Source organism: Ahaetulla prasina, chromosome 1 (genome assembly GCF_028640845.1).
Source record: "Ahaetulla prasina isolate Xishuangbanna chromosome 1, ASM2864084v1, whole genome shotgun sequence".
NCBI classification, from domain to species: Eukaryota; Metazoa; Chordata; class Lepidosauria; order Squamata; family Colubridae; genus Ahaetulla; species Ahaetulla prasina.
Window position 1 is genome coordinate 49,131,196 of NC_080539.1, and position 21,574 is coordinate 49,152,769.

At 40.5% G+C, this 21,574-nt stretch overlaps 1 protein-coding gene across 1 annotated transcript in view; it reads left to right on the forward strand.

The window, feature by feature from the left end:
• Positions 1–21,038, forward strand: part of SLC22A7 (solute carrier family 22 member 7) — a 35,950-nt gene extending 14,912 nt beyond the window's left edge. Inside the window, exons 7-11 of the mRNA XM_058165179.1 lie at positions 80–294; positions 4,329–4,437; positions 4,993–5,199; positions 6,335–6,420; positions 20,636–21,038. Of these exons, the coding sequence (XP_058021162.1) occupies positions 80–294; positions 4,329–4,437; positions 4,993–5,199; positions 6,335–6,404 (601 nt within the window). The 3' untranslated portion in view covers positions 6,405–6,420; positions 20,636–21,038. The remainder of the gene's footprint in view (positions 1–79; positions 295–4,328; positions 4,438–4,992; positions 5,200–6,334; positions 6,421–20,635) is intronic.
• Positions 21,039–21,574: the final 536 nt, after the last annotated feature.

Here is a 21,574-nt window from a genome sequence, read left to right on the forward strand (position 1 = left end):
TTCTCTTGGACATTTTTTGTCCTCCTGGGGTCTGATTCTGGGGGTTCTTTGTACATCTCTTCATCTCTTTACCCTTCAGGTTTGGAGCAGCTTTTTGCTATTATACCATTAGCATGAACATCACTGGTTTTGGCCTGGGAATGTATATGACCCAGTTTGTCTTTGGGTTCATTGAGGTTCCTGCCAAGCTCCTTGTTTTTGTTATGGTAAATCGAATTGGACGAAGGAAAAGCCAAGCCTGGGCCCTCATCCTAAGTGGATTATGTGTGGGAATCAACATTATTGTCCCAACATGTAAGTAGTTTTAGTTAGAGTTTCAGCAGGGGTAATTGAGTAAATATTACGGAAATTAGTTTCCCCAAACAAATTTTTACTCAAGAGAGCAACTTTCCCCAACAAGATGACCTCCAATTCTGGGCACAATATCTAGTGATGGGATTCAATTAATTTAACAATCGGTTCTCTGCCCTAATAACCAGCTGGGTAGGCGTGGCTGGGTGGGCATGGCCCACTCAATGTCACTCACATCAAGGGGTGCCTTGCCTCGCCATGCCTGGCCCCTCCTCACGCCTCCTCTCCCAGCCACTCCTTATCACGCCCGGCCTCGCATCACCTGGCCTCTCCTTGACTTACGACCACAATTGAGCCCAAAATTTATGTTGCTAAGTGAGAAATTTATTAAGTTAATTTTGCCCCATTTCACAACTTTTCTTGCCACAGTTGTTAAGTGAGTCACTGCAGTTGTTAAGTTAGTAACATGGTTGTTAAGTGAATCTGGATTCCACATTGACTTTGCTCGTCAGAAGGCTGCAAAGTGAGAACACATGACCCTGGGAGACTACAACTGTTATAAATATGAGACAGTTTTCAACCATCTGAATTTTGATCTGTGACCATCGGGATGCTGCAATAGTTGTAAGTCACTTTTTTCAGTGACATTGTAACTTTGAATATTCACTAAGTGAACCGTTGTAAGTCAAGGATTAACTGTACAAAAATATAAAAAGCTTCTTTGCTTGCAAAAAATATCATGCTGCCCTAAATACCAATCATTAGATTAGAAATGGGGGAATACACACTGAGGATTAATGACAGTCACAGCTATCCTGGAAACCTTAACCATATTGCCAAATACCTTCCTTTGCATCAGCAATACCTGCAACCCAGAGTTACAAATCAGGCAGGGTGCCAGAGCACCTTGAGGAATTAGAATAGTGAAAATGCAATGCTAACTATCAGCAGCCAACTCTTGCTCGTAAAGTGAAACCCTTTAGCAGAGAGGTCATTTAAGCTCTCCAGAAAGTGGGTGGGCACACTGGAGCTACAAAATGCCGAGCTAAAGAAACAAATTAACGAAGTATATAGGGGACCCAGGTTCAAATCTCTGGCCTCCCTAGCTTGTCAGGATCACAATAAAAGTAGTACATGTCACAGATATCTAAATAAAATTCAAGCCTGGTGCCTTGTTACTAAGCCTTATTATCATGAGAGAAAACTAAAATGAATTGGAGGGAGGATCCACACCCCTGCCTCTTATTTTTTTTAAACTTATTATCAGTGAGCAACCATGTGCCTATGCCAATCCGAAGAAATGCAAGAGACTCCTGTCCTAAAGGTGCTTTTTCAAGAGGCAACTGGACTTTCTGGAAACCAAAGAAGTCCAATTGCCTCTTGAAAAAGCACCTTTGGGACAACCATGACCTGTATAACTGAAGAATCCCCATAGACAAGAGACTCTTGTGCTCAGTGAACTGACAAAGCACCCTTTCCCACCCAGGAGAAGCAATCCTTAGATCCATTTACACCACTTAAAGATACTGGCTGGTCTCACTCACCTCATAAGATATCCTAAGGCAGTGACGGCTAACCTTTTCTGGACCAAGTGCCCAAAGCACTCAAACCCTCCAAATTCAATGCATGCGTAGACCTGTGCATGCACCCCATCTCCCTGTGCATGTGCATGTGGCCCCCACATGCACTCTGCCCCCTGCACATGCAAGGCAGAGACTCAAAGACCAGCTGGCTGGCAGGAAGTGCATGCGTGGCAGAGCTGAACTGTGGTAGCAGCTTGTGTGCCCACAGAGAGGGTGCTCCATGCCACCTCTGGCACGCCTGCCATAGGTTCACCATCACGGTCCCAAGGGAGTCATTCAGATTTAAGGAAAGATCACATGCCCACAGAAAGGCAGTAAAAAAAATCAGACAGAGTACCAAGCTTGCATCCTGCCTCTAAGAAATACACCCCAAAAGGATAGTGCCAGGAACCAGTAAAGCAGTTTAAAAAGCTTAAAATAACCTTCCCCTTTAAGAAAGTCAAGCCTCTAAAGAAAAAAACAAACCTCAGGAGAAGCTCAGGCTACAGAAAGTCTGGGTGTACTGGCAAGAACCATTAGTTGTTACAATGTAACAAGGTTTTACCATAGCGCAGTTTCTGAAAACACTTAATCAGGGCAATAAAGAGAAGGATTAGGCTTCAACAACACACAGAGGCAAACCAGAATGTCTCCTTCCTGCCTTCCTGACAGGATTAACTCTGTAAGGTGGGAAAAACAAAAGGCTGTTTCTTCCAACAGCTGGTTCACCAAACTGCTCAAAAAGTTAGCTAGTGGTTCTCCAGAACTGGTGTGAACTGGCTGAATCCCACCACTGACAATATCTGTAAAGTATCAGATGCAATTAAGACAAGTAAGAAACTGTGTACAAATGGAGGGCCTTTAGATCATGTTGAAATTGTCTATCCATTTCAAATTGATTGATTTTAAGGGTAGGCAAACTATTGCCTTTTAGATATTTTTAGCAGGATACGGCAAGCTAGCTGCATTATTCCATACTTGTATTTGCATATTTATCTCAGGTAATTCTCAATCAAATACAATTAGTATTGATTTTTTAAAAAGTGATTTATTTCACATTTACTGACAGTATCCACATCACTCATTATCTTTAAACTCAGTGTCTTTTGTAGATCATTAGATCAGATGAGAAGGTTTGAGTGACTTTGCTGAAATTTTAAATGAAAACAAAATGCTTTTTAAAAGATTTCTGATGCTTTAGCTTTAGTGGCAAAATTTATATTTTGTCACATGTCAGGATAGTGACTTTTAGGGTAAGTTTACAGGAAATATTAAAACCTCTCAGTTGTGTCAAGATTATTTGGGTGAAAGCTTTCACTTCACCTCAGCTTTTGAGTCTAGAAAATGCAGCCAACACAACAAGGGCAACCCTCCCAGCCTCAGGCTCTAAATGTGCAAAAGGCAGGGGTGAAATGCTCCCGGTTCGGATCAGATCACTTGATCTAGTAGCGATGGTGGCGGGTGGTTCAGAGACCTGGTAACAAAAATCCCTATCCCCCACTCCCATGCCCAGCTGAGCCACGCAATCATCAGAGGCTTTTTTTTAAACTTTTAAAAGCATTTTTTTCAGCAGAAGAAAAAATGCTTTTAAAAGTAAAAAAAAAGTCTCTGATGATCGCGTGGCTCAGCAGGGACCGTTAGAGCCCTTTAAAAGCATTTTTTCTACAACCTCCTCGGCCGAAGAGGTTGTAAAAAATGCTTTTAATAGCTTCTGAGGATCAGGCTACTCAGTTGGGATCATCAGAACCTTTTAAAAGCATTTTTTCTACAACCTCTTCAGCCAAAGAGGTTGTAGAAAAAATGCTTTTAAAAGTTAAAAAAAAAAGTTGGCCATGCCCACCCAGGCGCATTACCCCCCCATCTAGCCACGCCCACAGAACCGGTCGTAACAAATTTTACATTTCACCACTGGCAAAAGGGTTATTGATGTGGTGAAGCAAGCAAATGGTCAGTCTATATCAGTGGTCCCCAACCTTTTTTTGGCCATGCCCCATCTAAGCATCTCTAAAATCCTGTTGCCCCCCTCCCCCAGTGACATATAATTCTTACTATTCAAAAAGTGAACTCCTACTCATGCAGAGGAAACCTAAAAGTCCATTAACTTGGTTTAAACAAGGTTCCAATTGCCCCCATTAAAAATCAAATTTCTCCCCTTTGTGGCATGGGCCCCACGTTGGGAACCACTGGTCTATATCTATAACCGCCCACATGGTCAGCCTTCATTGTAGCACAGTGTTTCTTAAACTTGGCAAATAAGACATGTGGACTTCAACTCCCAGTATTTCTCAGCCAGCAGTTTTAGGAATTGAAGTCCATACAGTATGTCTTAAAGTTGCCAAGTTTGTTGTAGACTGCTGGGTCCCATTTCTGTCTTCTCAGGCAACTAGTGCTAGGCTCAGTTAAACATTGGTGGTAATGACCCAGTATGAACTCGTGCTTCCCAAGATGTCAACTGTACCCTGTTTCTCATCCCAGCTCAGGGGATTGTGCGTTCAGTGATTGCCATCATTGGCAAAGGATTTTCTGAAGCTGCCTTCACTATAGTCTTCTTGTACTCTTCAGAACTCTATCCCACCATTCTTAGGTAAGAAAGAGATGCTTTCGAGATGAATAATTGATTGATGGATCAAGAAGAACTTGGTCTGACCGAAAAGAGCTACTGCTATTTCCTACAATCCTAGATCCTGGTGTGTGCATGCCCTCCCTCCAATACCTTTTAAAAATTTGCTTTTCTGCATTTAAGATCATGCAAGGCCATTTGGGGCCTGAAACTGCAGGGCTGAATAATCACCTGACCACCTAATCAATTAAAAACCATTTTCTTTCAGAACTATTATTTTTAATTGAAACAGAAATCATTTAATGATTGAATTCAATTGTTTTTACTTTAACGGTGGCATAAAAAAAACACCCTTGAATGAGCAACTGCGTATGCATTTGGATTGAATACATTATCAAAGCTCTTAATATCAGGAGGTGTTTACGTCCTGCTGATTAGCTTGCTCCTCTTATAATGTATACTATGTTCTTAATAGATTAAAAGAGGGATGCAGATGTGGACTTCAAGCCAGCCTATCATTTGTGTCCCTTGAATTCAGCTTCCAACCTCTATTTGATTGCTTTCTGCCTTGGCTTCTAGACAGAGTGGACAAGGATACTGCTCCTTCATGGCCCGTCTAGGGGCATGTGTGGCTCCGCTTGTCTTCCTGTTGGATAGCATATGGAAGCCTCTGCCCCAAACGGCATCTTTTGCCATGGCATTGCTGTGTGGTTCATCAGCCTTCTTTCTCCCGGAGACCCGAGGCATCCGCCTGCCAGAAACGATAGAGGACATTGAAAAACAAAGGTATGGATGGGATTCCCCAAGAATTAGGAGACTGTATGGCTTGCTAAGGGACACGGTGGCTCAGTGGCTAAGATGCTGAGCTTGTCGGCAGTTCAATGATTCGAATCCCTAGTGCCACATAACGGGGTAAGCTCCCGTTACTTGTCCCAGCTTCTGCCAACCTAGCAGTTTGAAAGCATGTAAAAAATACCAGTAGAAAAATAGGGACCACCTTTGATGGGAAGGTAACACCGTTCCGTGTACCTTTGGTGTTTAGTCATGCTGGCCACATGACCACGGAGATGTCTTCGGACAGCGCTGGCTCTTCGGCTTTGAAATGGAGATGATCACCCCCCCCCAACATATGTGCGAGGGGAACCTTTACCTTTACCTTTATGGTTTGCTTAAGCCTTCACATTTTTAAAGCAGAGCTTAGTTTCTTCCCATCAGTTTATGAATTTTTTAAATGTTTTTTAAAGTTATGTTTTTTAAAAAAAGCTTATTTAAAGAGTCATAAGCATATTTGTATAAAATGTGTTTTATACACAGAAAGATGTACATATCTATATAATTTTCCTAGTTTCCAGATATGTTAGCATTTGCTTTTGGTTTTTATCTTCCCCAACTTGGGACAAATTCTTTGATTAAGAATTCCACATAACACTAGAAGTGCCCATACCAATAGATAATTGCATAATTTAACAGCATTTGAGTTCACATATTGGTTAAGGAAGTTAAAGTCTGCTAAACAGAAAGCTTACCGTTGAAGATGGTAGGAATTGGATACTTTAGTGAAGTTCTAAATATGGATTACTTTTCATTTGTCCATCTAAGAGGATCTAATATTAATAGTATTAGAAAGAAGATCCTGAGCATTATTTACTGGCACCCAGTTCCAAAGTTTCGTAAAGTTTACTGGACTAAGCTATATAACAATATGAGTAGTTCCTGATAAAGTATAGGAATGTGTTGGGTGTCTGTATAGAGGTGCATAATGCACCGTCTAATCGTATCAGAGGTATCTGAAAAGCACCAACATTTCTTTCGGGATACTCCTTATGGGATAAACTTTCTGGGACTCTGCCTTTGTTATTTTCCTTCAGTCAATTTTTTTTCAAACAGAATTAATCTTCCCCCTTCGCTTCTTTAATTATAGCTCGAAAGGGAACAAACATCTGCGTGACGATACACCTGAAGTCGCACCTCTCCAATTATCACACAATTGACCTGCTGAAAGGTTAGGTAAGTGAAGCTGCAGAAAGAGGCAAAGTAGCAACATTAGCTTGAAGCAGGGGTGAAATGCTATTGGTTCTCACCGGTTCGGGTGAACCAGTAGTGGTGGCGGCACATGGTTCGGTGAACCTATAGCGGAGACAGCGTGAGGCTCTGCCCACCCACCTGGACGTCATTACTTCCTGGTTTTAACCAGGAAGTAACCTGTATTTGACCGTCTGTGCATGCGAAGAAGGCTTTGTGCATGTGCAGAGGGTCCAAAATTGCATGTGATACGTACGTGCGAGTGGAGCATGACACACGTGCACGGTGTGCACATTTCTGAACAGGGAGGGAAGGTAAGTAGATTTCACCCCTGGCTTGAAGATCCTAATTTTGACAGTACAATAAGCTCAATAATAGAACTTCCTTTTGTAGGGTTCCTTAGCAGGCAAGCAAAGGTTTGGTGTAGTTGTAAGATTCAAATAATTTAATAACTGGTTCTCCCAGAGTCAAGTTGGCTGATGTGGGAGGCGTGGCCCATCCCTGTCCTCCAGTTCCGCCGCATATGCGGGACAAGCCTCCAGTGATGGCCAACCTGAGCCTGGGAGAACCGGTTGTTAATTTATGTCCCCCCCAATCAAAGTGGATCCTGGGTGCTGCACTGCAATGGAGAAATGGGCAACAGAGTGGCCGGTACAAGGGAAAGAGGAGGGAAAATGACCTTCTCCTTTATTTGCAGCGGCCTCTCCGTTGCCTGTTTCTCCATTGCAGCACAGTGCCCAGAATCCACTTTGATAGTGGGGGTGGGATGGGGTGGTGGTTAATTTAACAATCAGTTAATTTAATTAAATCGGTTAATTTAATTAACAATCTGTACGAACTGGCTGAATCCCATCACTGATTTGGTGGATCTTGAATCTCCAGACCAGATGCTTTACTGTCATAAATCTCTTCCAACTGGCATTCTCCAGGAGAGATGGGAACTTAGCAATATGCAGTCCATACTTCAACAAGAAGACCAGAGCCTTTGGGAATGCGGGTGATAAAAATAAATAACTAATAAATATAACTAATAAATATATAAATAAAAAATAAAAACAAACAAATATCCAAAAAAGTTATGTAGGTTGTTCCGTTATTATTCATCCATACCATACAGGTAGTCAGTCAGACCTAACATCCTCCATTTTGTTGCACGAAATGCCTTTAAAAATCAAAACAGAATCTATTTCCCAAGAAAAGCTGTTTTTTTTAATTAATTCCAAAATTTTACTGTAAAAGATTAATATTCCAATTACATCCGGATCCCGAGTTTATTTATAACTTTCTAAGATCAAAATCTTATTTGGCATTTTTCTGTTTATTTTAGATTCAGATTCTTAAGCTTATGATTAAAATTTTCTTTCATTGGGGATTAAGGGCAGATTCACCCAGCATTTTCCAACTTGTCATTCCAAAGGTCTCTAATAGCATAAAAGTAGTTAATGAGCAATTTCCAAAAGTGGTTAGAAAATGAGATTTGCTAACTTAGCGTCCTTTAGTGTTGCCAGTTAGATGACTGATCCTGTTATCTCCCAGCACTTAAACCCACAGAAACCCACTATCCTGGGGTTTGCTCTTCAGGAGCAGCCATCTAGAGTACATATGCTGGATCTCTTTTTCCTCTCCTTATCTGGAAAGGTTCCAAGAAATCAGTTTTCTCATTAATTCATAGAACTTTATCAGGGTTATTGGTTCTGTTTTGGCAAAGCCATCTTTAATCCTTCCCTGGACTGAGGCCTTTTCTGCTTGTGTTTATTGCAATGCTGTTCTCTTCAAAAGCAAATCCATCACTTTACAAAGATTTATATTTTGGGAGGGAGTCTAAAATCATAGCATAACAATGAGGCATGTCAATCTAGCAAAAGTGAACACATTAAGTTCAACAAGATTGACTTGTGTTAGTAAATGTGCTGAAGAATCAATTCAACACTCTGAAGAAACAAATATATGTGATAATTTCTTCCCAGTTTACTAAAGGTCTGTAGAGATTCTCAGTCATCCGGGTCATGGTTGTCCCAAAGGTGCTTTTTCAGGAGGTAACTGGACTTTCTAGTTTTTTCTTTGAAGACGTTTTGTTTCTCATCCAAGAAGCTTCTTCAGCTCTGACAGGATAGTGGGGAATGGAAGGATTTATATTCCTTGCAGACAGCTGATCATTTGCATCCTTTTAGAGGGACGTTGAAGCACTTGGAGGTTTATCTGTGTCCTCAGGGTCACCTGAGTAATGCTCCTGGTTCCCGTAGTCTGCAATTTTTCACTGGAAATCCAGTCCTGCTCCCACACCATTCAAAGGGTGTTCATCTCTAATTGTATAGCTAGAAGTCTGTAGAGATTCTCAGTCATGCAGGTCATGGTTATCCCAAAGGTGCTTTTTTCAGGAGGCAACTGGACTTTGTTTTTTTCTTCTGAAGATATTTCGCTTCTCATCTAAGAAGCTTCTTCTACTCTCACAGGCTAGCTAGTGGAATCATTCCATTCCCCACTATCCTGTCAGAGCTGAAGAAACTTCTCGGACGAGAAACGAAATGTCTACAAAGAAAAAACAAGGAAGTCCAGTTGCCTCACGAAAAAGCATCTTTGGAATTCCCAGTTTACTGTACTTATTTCAATTAAATCCCAATATCTCTTTAGCCATGTTTAAACACACACACACACACACACACACACACACACACACACACACACACACACTCCTTACAAATTTCCAATATGCTATTGCTTACACATACTTTGAGAAGGAGACTATTTTGAATACTCTGGGATTGGTGTGTGATTTAACTTTTTCTCTTATTAAACTGGACAGCAGGACTAACATGCCTCCTTCAGTTTCAGTATTCTCAGCTGGTATCTGATGAAATTTTGGCAATTTATTTGTAGATGGGAGGAGAAACTGATCCACCACATGATACCCAGAATGGGAAAGGATTGCCGAAGGTTTCATTTTCTTCTCAGTTGATGGATAAATGGAGCAAACAAGTACTACATCAGAACAATAGTTGAGCTGCCTCTTTCCACCATTGAATTATGGGCCAGCAGCAGACCAGAACTAAGAAGTACCAAATGTCCTGAAGGATCAACTTGAACAGGCTAAGAAGGCCTATACGTTTTGTGATAAGTTTTACATCGAGATATAGTTTACTGACTGTAACTGATAGGAGGTATTCCTACAGAAAAAAGATTAGAAAGTCTTGCTATCATTATTTCTACATTCCTGAAATGTTAGGTTTCTCAGTCCATTAACCTATAGATCAAGTTAGCCCTGAGGCCTACATGTTACTGTTTCCTTCCTCATTTTGCTTCCACCTAATATTCCTTTGATCTTTGCTAGTCTTTGATCTTCCTTGTCACCCTGTTTATATGCCTGCAGTGTGACTGCCTTTTTTGCTGGCTGAAGGCCAGGTAGAATATGAAGTGGCTGTGAGGTTCAGGCTGTGTGTTTCTGTTGAGCCTACTTGTTTCTACTGAACCTACAGGGCCTGGGCTGTTGTATGAGATGCCTCTTCCTGGTTCTTGTTTGAGGAGGCATCTTGAGATCAGGCCATGACACATACATACCGAACAGGTAAAGCAACATATCATAATATCTTGTATGATAAATGGGAAAGTCCAGAACGTTGTTTGGGATACAGGATGTCTATATTTCTTCAGGTGGTCACAAAAATCCTTTAATTTGTCTTTCAGATTAAGGCTCTGCTTCTGCGTCTCCTGATTGGAGGTCTGAAAGTTAATTTATACTGATTTATTTCTATTTAATTATATTAGAGACCTGCGGGATTTTTAGTACACTGGAGCATGAAGGTACACCATGAAGAGTTGCATTTTAAGTGGCTTTCTATAACTTGAACCTTTTAAATTGCGTGTTTTCATTTTCCATTCATAAGAGTCAGTAACAATAGTTACCAATAGTTGGTAGCAACTATTTGCTTACATTAGGGATGTTAGACACAGCCTCCTCACTTACTTAAAAGAAACCAAAAAGAAAAAAAACCACAGGCAGCATTATAGCCTTAGCTGTACAGTCCTTAAGAAGGAATCCCAATGCTATCTTTTAGAGCAGGGGTCCCCAACCTTGGCAAAGAATTCTGGGAGTTGAAGTCCTCCAGGCTTAAAGTTGCCAAGGTTGGAGACCCCTGTTTTAGAGTGCTAATAATAAATCACTTTGACCGTGATCTTCATCTGTACTGCCCAGCAGAGGGCAGCAAAAATCTATATTTGAATAAACACAACTGGGAAACAGTACATGTGCTGAATTCTTATAGGGTAGGTGGATTCCCTTGCTTCCCTATGTCGTCACAAATTTCTATTTAAAGAAACAATGCATTGTTGATTATATGAAGAAACTACAAACAAGAGAGCTCCAGTATTATTCCCAGAAACTCCTGCAGTTTGGATACAGAACGATGATGGAACAGGTTAGGTACTTGGGTGGAGGAACAGCGGGAAATCTCAGGGTTCTTAACTAGAGGAGGAGGATGAAAAAAAATATCTTGGAAGATGGCAAAGACAAACGACTTTTGTATTTTTGCTCAGAAATACTATGATTGCCAGGAATTCAGCTTGATTTAGAGCAATCTCTACCTTTTCTTTCTTTAAAGAGTTGAAGGCAGGAGGTCATGTGCCTACTTCCCTCAAGGACTGTTTTCTGCTTGAAGGCTGCCCAGACAAGTTGGGAAAAAATGACACTAAGAAGGGAGGAGGAGTCTGGAAATTGCCCAGCTGTGAGCATCTGGCAATAATCTCAGCAACAGACACACAAGTCTCCTATTCAAGGTTTTTTCCGTGTCATTCTTCCCCGACTGGCATACTTGCATATGACACTGAAATTATGCAAACCTCTCAAAACAGAGAGTGTGGCACTCTGTGGTCCTAGAAAGTGGAAATGACATTCCATCTGCAAAGAACAAAGGCTTCTTTCAGCAGAAAAGAGATGCTATAAGAGGCTCTTCCAAGGAGAATGTTCCAATGGTTGTACTAGCCTTTTAATCCTTTTATACAAAGAAATTTCCCCTATGCCAGGGGTGTCAAGCTCAAGGCCCATGGGCCAGATCCAGCCAGCAGGGTGCTTAGATCTGGTCCACAGGGCCACCCTGGAAACAGCAAAGGACCAGCCCACAGTGCCTCTGCCAGCAAAAATGGAGCTTGGGAGGGCGTGTGGCATGCGGCCCTCCTGAGCTCCATGTTCGCTGGCAGAGGGTTGCAGGAGGCCATCCCAGCCAAAAACGGAGATTGGGAGCCCGTTTTTGCTGGCAGAGCACTTGGGCCACCACTGGTGCCCCTGACCCGAGTGATGTCAAGCTGCCCCCTCCCCACGAAGTCAAACACAACCCTGATGCAGCCCTCAATGAAATCAAGTTTGACACCCCTGCCCTCTGCAATATCCATTAACTGATTACTGTAAAAGATTGCAGGCACAGATCATTTTGTAACATTTTAAAAAGAAAAGAAGTGGAGCAGGATCCTGTTTATGTCCTGCCAGGAATATTAGAATGTGCTTTCTTAGTGCTTTCTTCAAGTAGACATGAAGGATTTCTCTCTTGTTTTCAACAAATATGCCCTGCCTCCTCCTGCCCCAGAGCCTTTTTTCCCCTTAGCAAAGTGCAACTTAATGGCTTTTCTTTGTCCTTGTATTTTGTCAGTCAAAGTATTGTTTCTTAGCTCTACGGCAATCAAGTTATTTTGGAGTTTCTGCCTCCCACTTGTTTCTCAGTATAACTGTTAGGACATTTCCAGCTACAGCTTTAGACTTCCCACCACTTCCTCAGGGAGGGACTAAGCCAATCCCTGTGAATCCAAAATGAACTAGTGCTCACTTACCCAGGCAAGGAGAGCAAAATCCAGCCATCTTTCATTCACGAATGAGAGACCTCTGCACTCACAGCTTTTCTGCACATGACTTGGTGGCCAATCCCAGGTGCTGCTTTTCAGGTTGTAATTTTGAAACCCAGATAAATATTTTCAGAGCTAAACATGTACATGCTGGTAGCAGTGGGGTTGTCTGAAACAAACCATGTGAGAAGGGCAAGAGGAGGATGGAGGGGTTTAATTCATGTATCAGTAAAAGAGTAAAGGAAGAGGAAACATGCCTACCCCTGCAACAAAATGCACATATGCAACAGACTTTAACTTTTGCAGTCATGTTTTTAAGGTAGCCAGAAAATAACATCATAGGGTTTAGAGATGGGTACCACCAAGATTATCTCCAATCCTCTGAAATATGCTGGAAAGCTGATGATATTATTCACCTTCTTCTTAAGAACCTCATAGAGTAAATCTACTCTATGTCCATAGTAGACTGTTCTACAGCTGTACAGCTCTCACCACCAGGAATATTGATGCTGCTCTGGGTTTTCACATAAAAGATTATGAGCCGGTGTCTCAGATTTTGATTAACTTCATGGGCTGAGCATACGATGAAACTCCCGTTCCTTCATTTTTTGCCATATGCCTGCCCACAGAAGGAAGCTTCAGTGGTTGACATCAAGATTCTAGAGAAACACAAAATGGAACCTACAAACTGGAAAGCCAGAACCAGTCCAATACATTTTGCAGATAAGGTGGTGCTGGTGTCCTCTTGCAGTCTACTTGCTACCAGCTGAATCAATCCTGGCAATGGGAGAGCATCTTCAACCACCCTAAAGCCAGGACTGACCCTTTCAAGGGGAAGAACTCTTAGAAAAATGTGATGGAATGTAGTTTGGATTCCAGGGAGGAAGGGAGTAAATTCCAAAGACAGTGAAGTTTAGGTAGCTGGTGTAGAGAAAGACAGTTAAGTTGGCTCCTCTATCTCAGAGTATATGTTTATACTTTATACTGTTTATACTGCTTTAGTTCTTATAGACTTCTGTCTATAAGTGAGGAATAATAAAGGAAACTGCTTAGAAGAACTTCAGTATATCTTTCTTGGTTTTTGGAAAGTAAGAAAAGCATTTGGAAGCTTTAGCTAGTCCAAAATGCAGTGACATGTATAGTATTGGGTGCACCAAGGTATGCCCACATAACAACATTGCTACATGAACTGCACTGGCTCCCAGTAGGTTTCCAGGTACAATTCAAGGTACTAGTTGCTACCTTTATACCTTGTAAGACACGAAGCCAGATTATTTGTGGGACTGGCTCTCCCTAGGGGTGGGTTCTACTTACCTTTACTACCAGTTTGCAATGGGGCCGCATGCGCATGCTTCCTTTGCTTGCGCGTGCGCTTCTGGGCATGTGCAGAAGCTTCCTGATGACATCCGGGTCGGTGGGTGGAGCCTCCTGCCAGTTTTACTATCGGTTCTTGCGAACCGGTTCGAACCAGGGACAATCTGGTGGCTCAGGCTGTAAGATAGCCTGTTATTAAAACACAGCAGCTTGCAATTACTGCAGGCTTGAATCCCACCAGGCCCAAGGTTGACTCAGCCTTCCATCCTTTATAAGGTAGGTAAAATGAGGACCCAGATTGTTGGGGGGGGGCAATAAGTTGACTTTGTAAATATACAAATAGAATGAGACTATTGCCTTACACACTGTAAGCCGCCCTGAGTCTTCGGAGAAGGGTGGGATATAAATGTAAAAAAAAAAGAAAAAAAGAAAAAAAACCCACCACTGGCTCTCCCTCATGGGGAGGCAATGCTGCCTGTTGGATTGGCAGAGAGGATCTGCTCCAGGCCCCCTCAGTGAAGCAGTCTCACATGGTGGATCCTAGGATGTGTATCTTCTCTGTGATGGCACCTGCCTCATGGAACAGCCTTCGGATGGCTCTGACCCTCCTGGTCTTTTGGTATTGGTGCCAGCCATATTCTGGGGCTATATGCTTTGGATATATGGAGAGGCTGCCTTTTGTGATGTCTAATGATTGGGGGTATTTTAGTATGTTTTATGATTGTTAATGTTTTCTATATTTAGTTTGCTGGCCAGAGTTTCACTGGATAGATGGGCACCCTTATACATTTGAGAAGGAAGGAAGGAAGGAAGGAAGGAAGAGGAAGGAAGAAAAAGAAAGAAGGAAGGAAGGAAGGAAGACAGACAGACATTTGAAAAATGAAAGGACAGCTCAGATAGTAATTGATAAGTAACCCTCGTCAATTTTTTTACTGTTCTTCTCTATTGAAGAGACAAAGCTGAGCACAAGAAGTAAGCTATCCTGGACCCCTAAAATAACCTGTGTTTCTGGTATGCTTGAAGATCATCCTTATTTACAATTCACCTACAAGACATGGGAGCGACTGCATGGGCTAGAATCTAGACTCTAGAGAACCATTTTGTGCGTTACCTCTGGCAACCAAAAATATGGGTCAAGCTGATTGTTGAGGCAAAACAGACTAAATTAGGTGACCATTGGATTGCCTATCTCCATCTTTCCTTTCAGTAGAGGGGAGCAGCTGAAGAATCCAAAAAGCTATCCTCACCATCTCCTTCTCTTTGTCGAATGCGAGGCTCTCCCTGCAGGCAGCTGCCTACGCTGCACAGCCTGGTAATAGATTCTGGACTGCTCCATACATGCAAAATCTCCCTGCTTATCTGCTGAAAGTCTCTCTCCCCCCTCCCCTCCCCCTCCCCCTCCAGTTTAACCCAGGAGGTGATTAATTTGGGGCAGCAGAGAATATGCCATTTGAAACCACTGGAAGGCAGTCCTGCGATGACATGCTAAGTAATTAATGGCATTACTTTTAATAGATCCTCCAGAAAGTGCTAAGTCAGTGACATCTGCAGCAGTGTGGCAATGATACCTTCCAGGAGAATATTTTTAACCCGGTGATGCCTCAAAAGGAAGCCTGAGGGCAGGCTGAAAATGGCCACAGAAAGAAAGAGTCGCTTACATAGTCCTGAGTTCTTCTTTAGTCAGCTGAACCCGAAACATCACCACCCCCACCCCTGGCTGTTGGGCATTTAATCAAGAATTATGTAGCATGTATTTTCTTCTACAGGGTTAACAGAAAGTAAGTGAATGGCATGCCTAATAATCTGCTCCAGCAAGGGAGCCTTGTCGCCAGATGCAGCGTTCCTTGTGCATTGCTGATGCAGATTAATTACCTGTGACCAAGAGCTGTATCAAAATCTTGGTCTCTGGTGGAAGAGAAAATTAAAATAAAGCTAGCTTGCCAGAGTAAGAAGGAACAGAATAACTATAGCATCTTGCCGGAGGCCCGAAGTTGACTTAGGAAAGCAGCCATCTCTCCCCACCCCACCGCCCAGCTTGCACAGAAATTCAGGCTGTTTCAATGAATAGAATAAGAAGAAATGCCCTGACAGTGAGAACAATTAATCAGTGAAATGATTGAGAATCTCTGTAGACATTCAGAAGTTGTGAGTGCTCCATCACTGGAGGTTTTTAAGAAGAACTTGGACAACCATTTGAAATGGTAGAGGGTCTCTTGCTTAAGCAGCGGGTTGGACTGGAAGACCTCCACCTCCACCTCCACCCAGACCTTCTAACTCTTTTAAATTCAAAGTTCAAAGACTTTATTGTCATTGTACATCATTTATACAACAAAACTGGTTTAGCCTCTACTGGTGCAGTCCATACAAGAATACAAGACAACTTGAATAATATAAAGAATAATCCTTATACAAGTAGTTAGGAAAAAAAACCCTAGTCATACTTTACCACATGTACTGTGCAACATGTAAATTATTCTGTTATTCAAGTAGTGTTGTACTCATGTGAGGTCCAAAGCATTTTTTTCTGAATGATTTTGAAGTATGTACAGCTCTAATCCTTATCCCAGCCAGTTAAAGACCTAGTGGCCCCATCTGAAATTTTGCAGGGTTGAACTGGGAGTTATGTGGTTGTTCAGCTTTGTTTCTTTTTTGTGGCTTAATGCATTGGATAGACCAAGCTGACTTGGTTAGTTCATGGTACACTGAAAATGAATGAATTCAATAACTGTGTTATATGAATGCCGCCACATGCTGTCAATGTAATTCCCAGGATTAAGGCAAAGGATTTCTAAATCAAAAAGCAATATTATCAGGCAGATTTTTCTCTCAAACATATTTTTTCCTTTAAGTCAGAAAGTATAACCTTCTGTTTGCTTGCTTGTTTCATCATTTTTCTCCTTTTATATTAAAGAAATGAGATCAAACAAAAGAACATATTTTCATAATTTCATTCCTACAATGAGGGGAAATATCCCTATTTACAATTATAGAGATCTATTAATTGATGCTTCTGCCAAGTTGCTCTGAATATGTTGTTGAAAATATGGGCTGTGTAAATGAAAATAGAGCAAACCTAAATATATATATAAAGCCTGGAACAAGATCTTTGTTCAGAGTTGCAGGATTAATGGAAGGGCACCAAATAACACCTGAGAGGCAGGATGATAGTTTGACATTTTCAGTCAAGCTTAGGAAATCAGGAGCATTATTGTAGACAGCATTATTGCATGCTGTCTACAAGAATCTGAACTGCTAATGGTCAAAGCAAATTGGTGGTAGATAATATTTAATGGAATTCAAGGTGGGCTGGACTTAGATCTATGTGGGTATGAAGGGATTCAAAACTGATGATGCATTTGACCCTCCCTCAGGATCATCCTGGTCATATCCTACATTTTCACTCTGTCTCTTCAAAAGAGAGAAAGTGCCAAAAAGTTCAGGAACAACAACTGCTGTCCTTTAACATCTGTGGCCTTGGGTGATTAGGTTACTTTTCATTATTACTTTCCTTAATAATTTTAGATTAACAATATTGGCACTTTTGGATATGCTTTTTGACACAGTCATCTATAATCTATATCTATATCTATATCTACATATACATATACATTATTTCTATCTATCTATCTATCTATCTATCTCTAATTTATTTATCTCTCTATTATCTCTCTCTCTCCCCCTCCCCCTCCAGTTTAACCCAGGAGGTGATTAATTTGGGGCAGCAGAGAATATGCCATTTGAAACCACTGGAAGGCAGTCCTGCGATGACATGCTAAGTAATTAATGGCATTACTTTTAATAGATCCTCCAGAAAGTGCTAAGTCAGTGACATCTGCAGCAGTGTGGCAATGATACCTTCCAGGAGAATATTTTTAACCCGGTGATGCCTCAAAAGGAAGCCTGAGGGCAGGCTGAAAATGGCCACAGAAAGAAAGAGTCGCTTACATAGTCCTGAGTTCTTCTTTAGTCAGCTGAACCCGAAACATCACCACCCCCGCCCCTGGCTGTTGGGCATTTAATCAAGAATTATGTAGCATGTATTTTCTTCTACAGGGTTAACAGAAAGTAAGTGAATGGCATGCCTAATAATCTGCTCCAGCAAGGGAGCCTTGTCGCCAGATGCAGCGTTCCTTGTGCATTGCTGATGCAGATTAATTACCTGTGACCAAGAGCTGTATCAAAATCTTGGTCTCTGGCGGAAGAGAAAATTAAAATAAAGCTAGCTTGCCAGAGTAAGAAGGAGCAGAATAACTATAGCATCTTGCCGGAGGCCCGAAGTTGACTTAGGAAAGCAGCCATCTCTCCCCACCCCACCGCCCAGCTTGCACAGAAATTCAGGCTGTTTCAATGAATAGAATAAGAAGAAATGCCCTGACAGTGAGAACAATTAATCAGTGAAATGATTGAGAATCTCCTTAGACATTCAGAAGTTGTGAGTGCTCCATCACTGGAGGTTTTTAAGAAGAACTTGGACAACCATTTGAAATGGTAGAGGGTCTCTTGCTTAAGCAGCGGGTTGGACTGGAATACCTCCACTTCCACTTCCACACAGACCTTCTAACTCTTTTAAGTTAAAGTTCAAAGACTTTATTGTCATTGTACATCATTTATACAACAAAACTGGTTTAGCCTCTACTGGTGCAGTCCATACAAGAATACAAGACAACCTGAATAATATAAAGAATAATCCTTATGCAAGTAGTTAGGAAAAAAAACCCTAGTCATACTTTACCACATGTACTGTGCAACATGTAAATTATTCTGTTATTCAAGTAGTGTTGTACTCATGTGAGGTCCAAAGCATTTTTTCTGAATGATTTTGAAGTATGTACAGCTCTAATCCTTATCCCAGCCAGTTAAAGACCTAGTGGCCCCATCTGAAATTTTGCAGGGTTGAACTGGGAGTTATGTGGTTGTTCAGCTTTGTTTCTTTTTTGTGGCTTAATGCATTGGATAGACCAAGCTGACTTGGTTAGTTCATGGTACACTGAAAATGAATGAATTCAATAACTGTGTTATATGAATGCCGCCACATGCTGTCAATGTAATTCCCAGGATTAAGGCAAAGGATTTCTAAATCAAAAAGCAATATTATCAGGCAGATTTTTCTCTCAAACATATTTTTTCCTTTAAGTCAGAAAGTATAACCTTCTGTTTGCTTGCTTGTTTCATCATTTTTCTCCTTTTATATTAAAGAAATGAGATCAAACAAAAGAACATATTTTCATAATTTCATTCCTACAATCAAAAGAAATATCCCTATTTACAATTATAGACATCTATTAATTGATGCTTCTGCCAAGTTACTCTGAATATGTTCTTGAAAATATAGGCTGTGTAAATGAAAATACAGCAAACCTAAATATATATATATATATATATATATATATATATATATATATATATATATATATATATATATATATATATATATACACACAGAGATAAATATATATATACAGAGAGAGAGAGAATATATATATATATATTCTTCTTCTTCTTCTTCATCATCATCTATATCATGCATCCAGCGAGCCATGGTATTCAATAGCAGTACAGTTCTGGAAGCATTTTGTTCATATTTTTTGAAGCTATCAGTGTGGGTTTGGGTCTGCTTTCTGGGTGGATGTGCGGTGGTGACATCCTGTGTGGACCTTGTGAGTGTGGGTCTGGTGTCATTCCTCGTGTTAGGGACTCGTTTGTCAATAAGGGTGGGTTTCAAATGGCTGGTAGGCGGAGGTGTCATCTCGTTTGTTCATGCTGTGTGGGCGTTTTCTATCTCAATGGCTTCTCTGATTATTCTGTTGTTAAAGTGTTCAGTTTTGGCGATAGTTCTGGTCTTTTTAAAGTCAATATCATGTCCTGTGACTTTAAAGTGTTGGACCAGGGAAGAAGTTGGCTCCTCTTTTTTGAATGAGTTCTTGTGTTCTTCAATGCGTGCACTTATTCTTCTGTTGGTTTGTCCAATGTATGTGGTGGGGCAGGCGGTGCATGGGATTTCATATACTCCTTGATTTTCTAACTCAATTTTGTCTTTGGGGTTTCTTAGGATGGTGGATATTTTTCTGTTTGTGCAGAATGCTGTCTTGATGTTGTGTTTGTGGAGGATCTTGCTGATTCTGTCTGTGGTGCCTTTTATATATGGGAGGAGGGCTGTGCCGTTTTCTTGTTCGCTGTCTTGGATTTTAGTGGGGGGTTCTTTTTGGATTAGCTTGGTAATCTTATTTCTTTGGAATCCATTGGATGTTAGTACGTTAGTGAGAGTGTCTAGTTCGGGTTTTAGGTGTTGTTCATCAGCTAAGCATACACACAGAGATAAATATATATATACAGAGAGAGAGAGAATATATATATACAGAGAGAGAGAGAATATATATATATATACAGAGAGAGAGAATATATATATATACAGAGAGAGAGAATATATATATATATATATATATATATATATATATATATATATATATATATATATATATATATATATATATATGCATACACACAGAGATAAATATATATATACAGAGAGAGAGAGAATATATATATATATATTCTTCTTCTTCTTCTTCATCATCATCTATATCATGCATCCAGCGAGCCATGGTATTCAATAGCAGTACAGTTCTGGAAGCATTTTGTTCATATTTTTTTTGAAGCTATCAGTGTGGACTTCGTGAGTCGAAAGCTAGACAAACTGAATAGCTAAGGATTCATTCCAATAGCGAGAGTTTTCTTATAGGTCTAGCTAGTTATCTCCTGAGATGAATAGATCACTGCAAAAAGCTCTGGTCCTGCAATGTGTCCATGTATGATAGAAGGAAGGGGGATAAAGGCTTCAACCCCACTCACATTTATAGATGACTCATGCAATCATTTAAAGGACTTCTGTGGGGGCTGCATATGAAGATCCATATTCCTTTGTAGCATGGAATTCAAGAGAGCTGCATTTCCTGCTGCTGAACATTACATGATACAAGTCTTTGATCAGAAGCCTCAAAATGTGATAGTAAAGATGGCACAGATAGGCAGTCTTATTATACTCTTTTTATCTTTGTATTAGAATACAGATCACTGCACTGATGATGTTACCTAGTTTGGTAATGAAATGGCTGCAAGAAAAACACCAACCACAGTGAGCACTCAGGACCCCACAGTTCAAACTTGAGTTAACAAATGTTGCCTTCTATCAAACACAGATCAACCAGCCAATGAATCATTTCCATTGCAGCAGCTCAGATTTTCACATTTGTATATGAATATGTGCTATGATAGTTCTAGCTGTGTGGAATATCTTGCTGTTCTAGTAAAAAAGTCTAAAGGGTTTATTTGATATACTAAAAAAAAAAGGAATGTTCTCTACTTTACAAAGTCCAAAGAAGCAGAACTAGCTCAGTTTGTTGCAGCAAAATCAGCAAAGCAGCCAATCAACAAAAGCACAATAAAAGTTGTGAAACATAAATTGAGAGAAATTGACATATTAGTTATGCCAAAAATGTCCAACAATAAAGATTCCTATCTATTATATCTTGTGTCTCAGAGTCTTAATCTGAATGCGAGCTTAAAGCCACTCAAGCCCTCCGAAATTTTGCCATGACTTTGTCAGCAAGCAAAAGAGCACTTTTGACTTACCAAATCTGAACTTTATTTTCAGTTGCTTCATAACATTAGAAAAACAAATAGTGTTTGATGGATACAGATTGAGTTGAATTAATTTTTTTTAGCAGTCAAAAGAATCCCATTTCCTCTTTACAGTAAGAAATCAATCACTGCTACCTTAAATCCATAGTTAAAACTCTATTTAAAGGTTTCAAAAAGGTGTTAACAGTTTTTGGCTTTCTATCTTTCTTCTATTTTTGTATTATTATATTTAGAAGCATGATGATAAATTTGTTCAGAACAGGAATGGATAAGTAGAAGATTTTATGGATTTATGAAAACCCTTTTATTGCTTAATGTATTTTGTAAAAAGATTGATTACAAGTTTCAACTTGCTTTCACG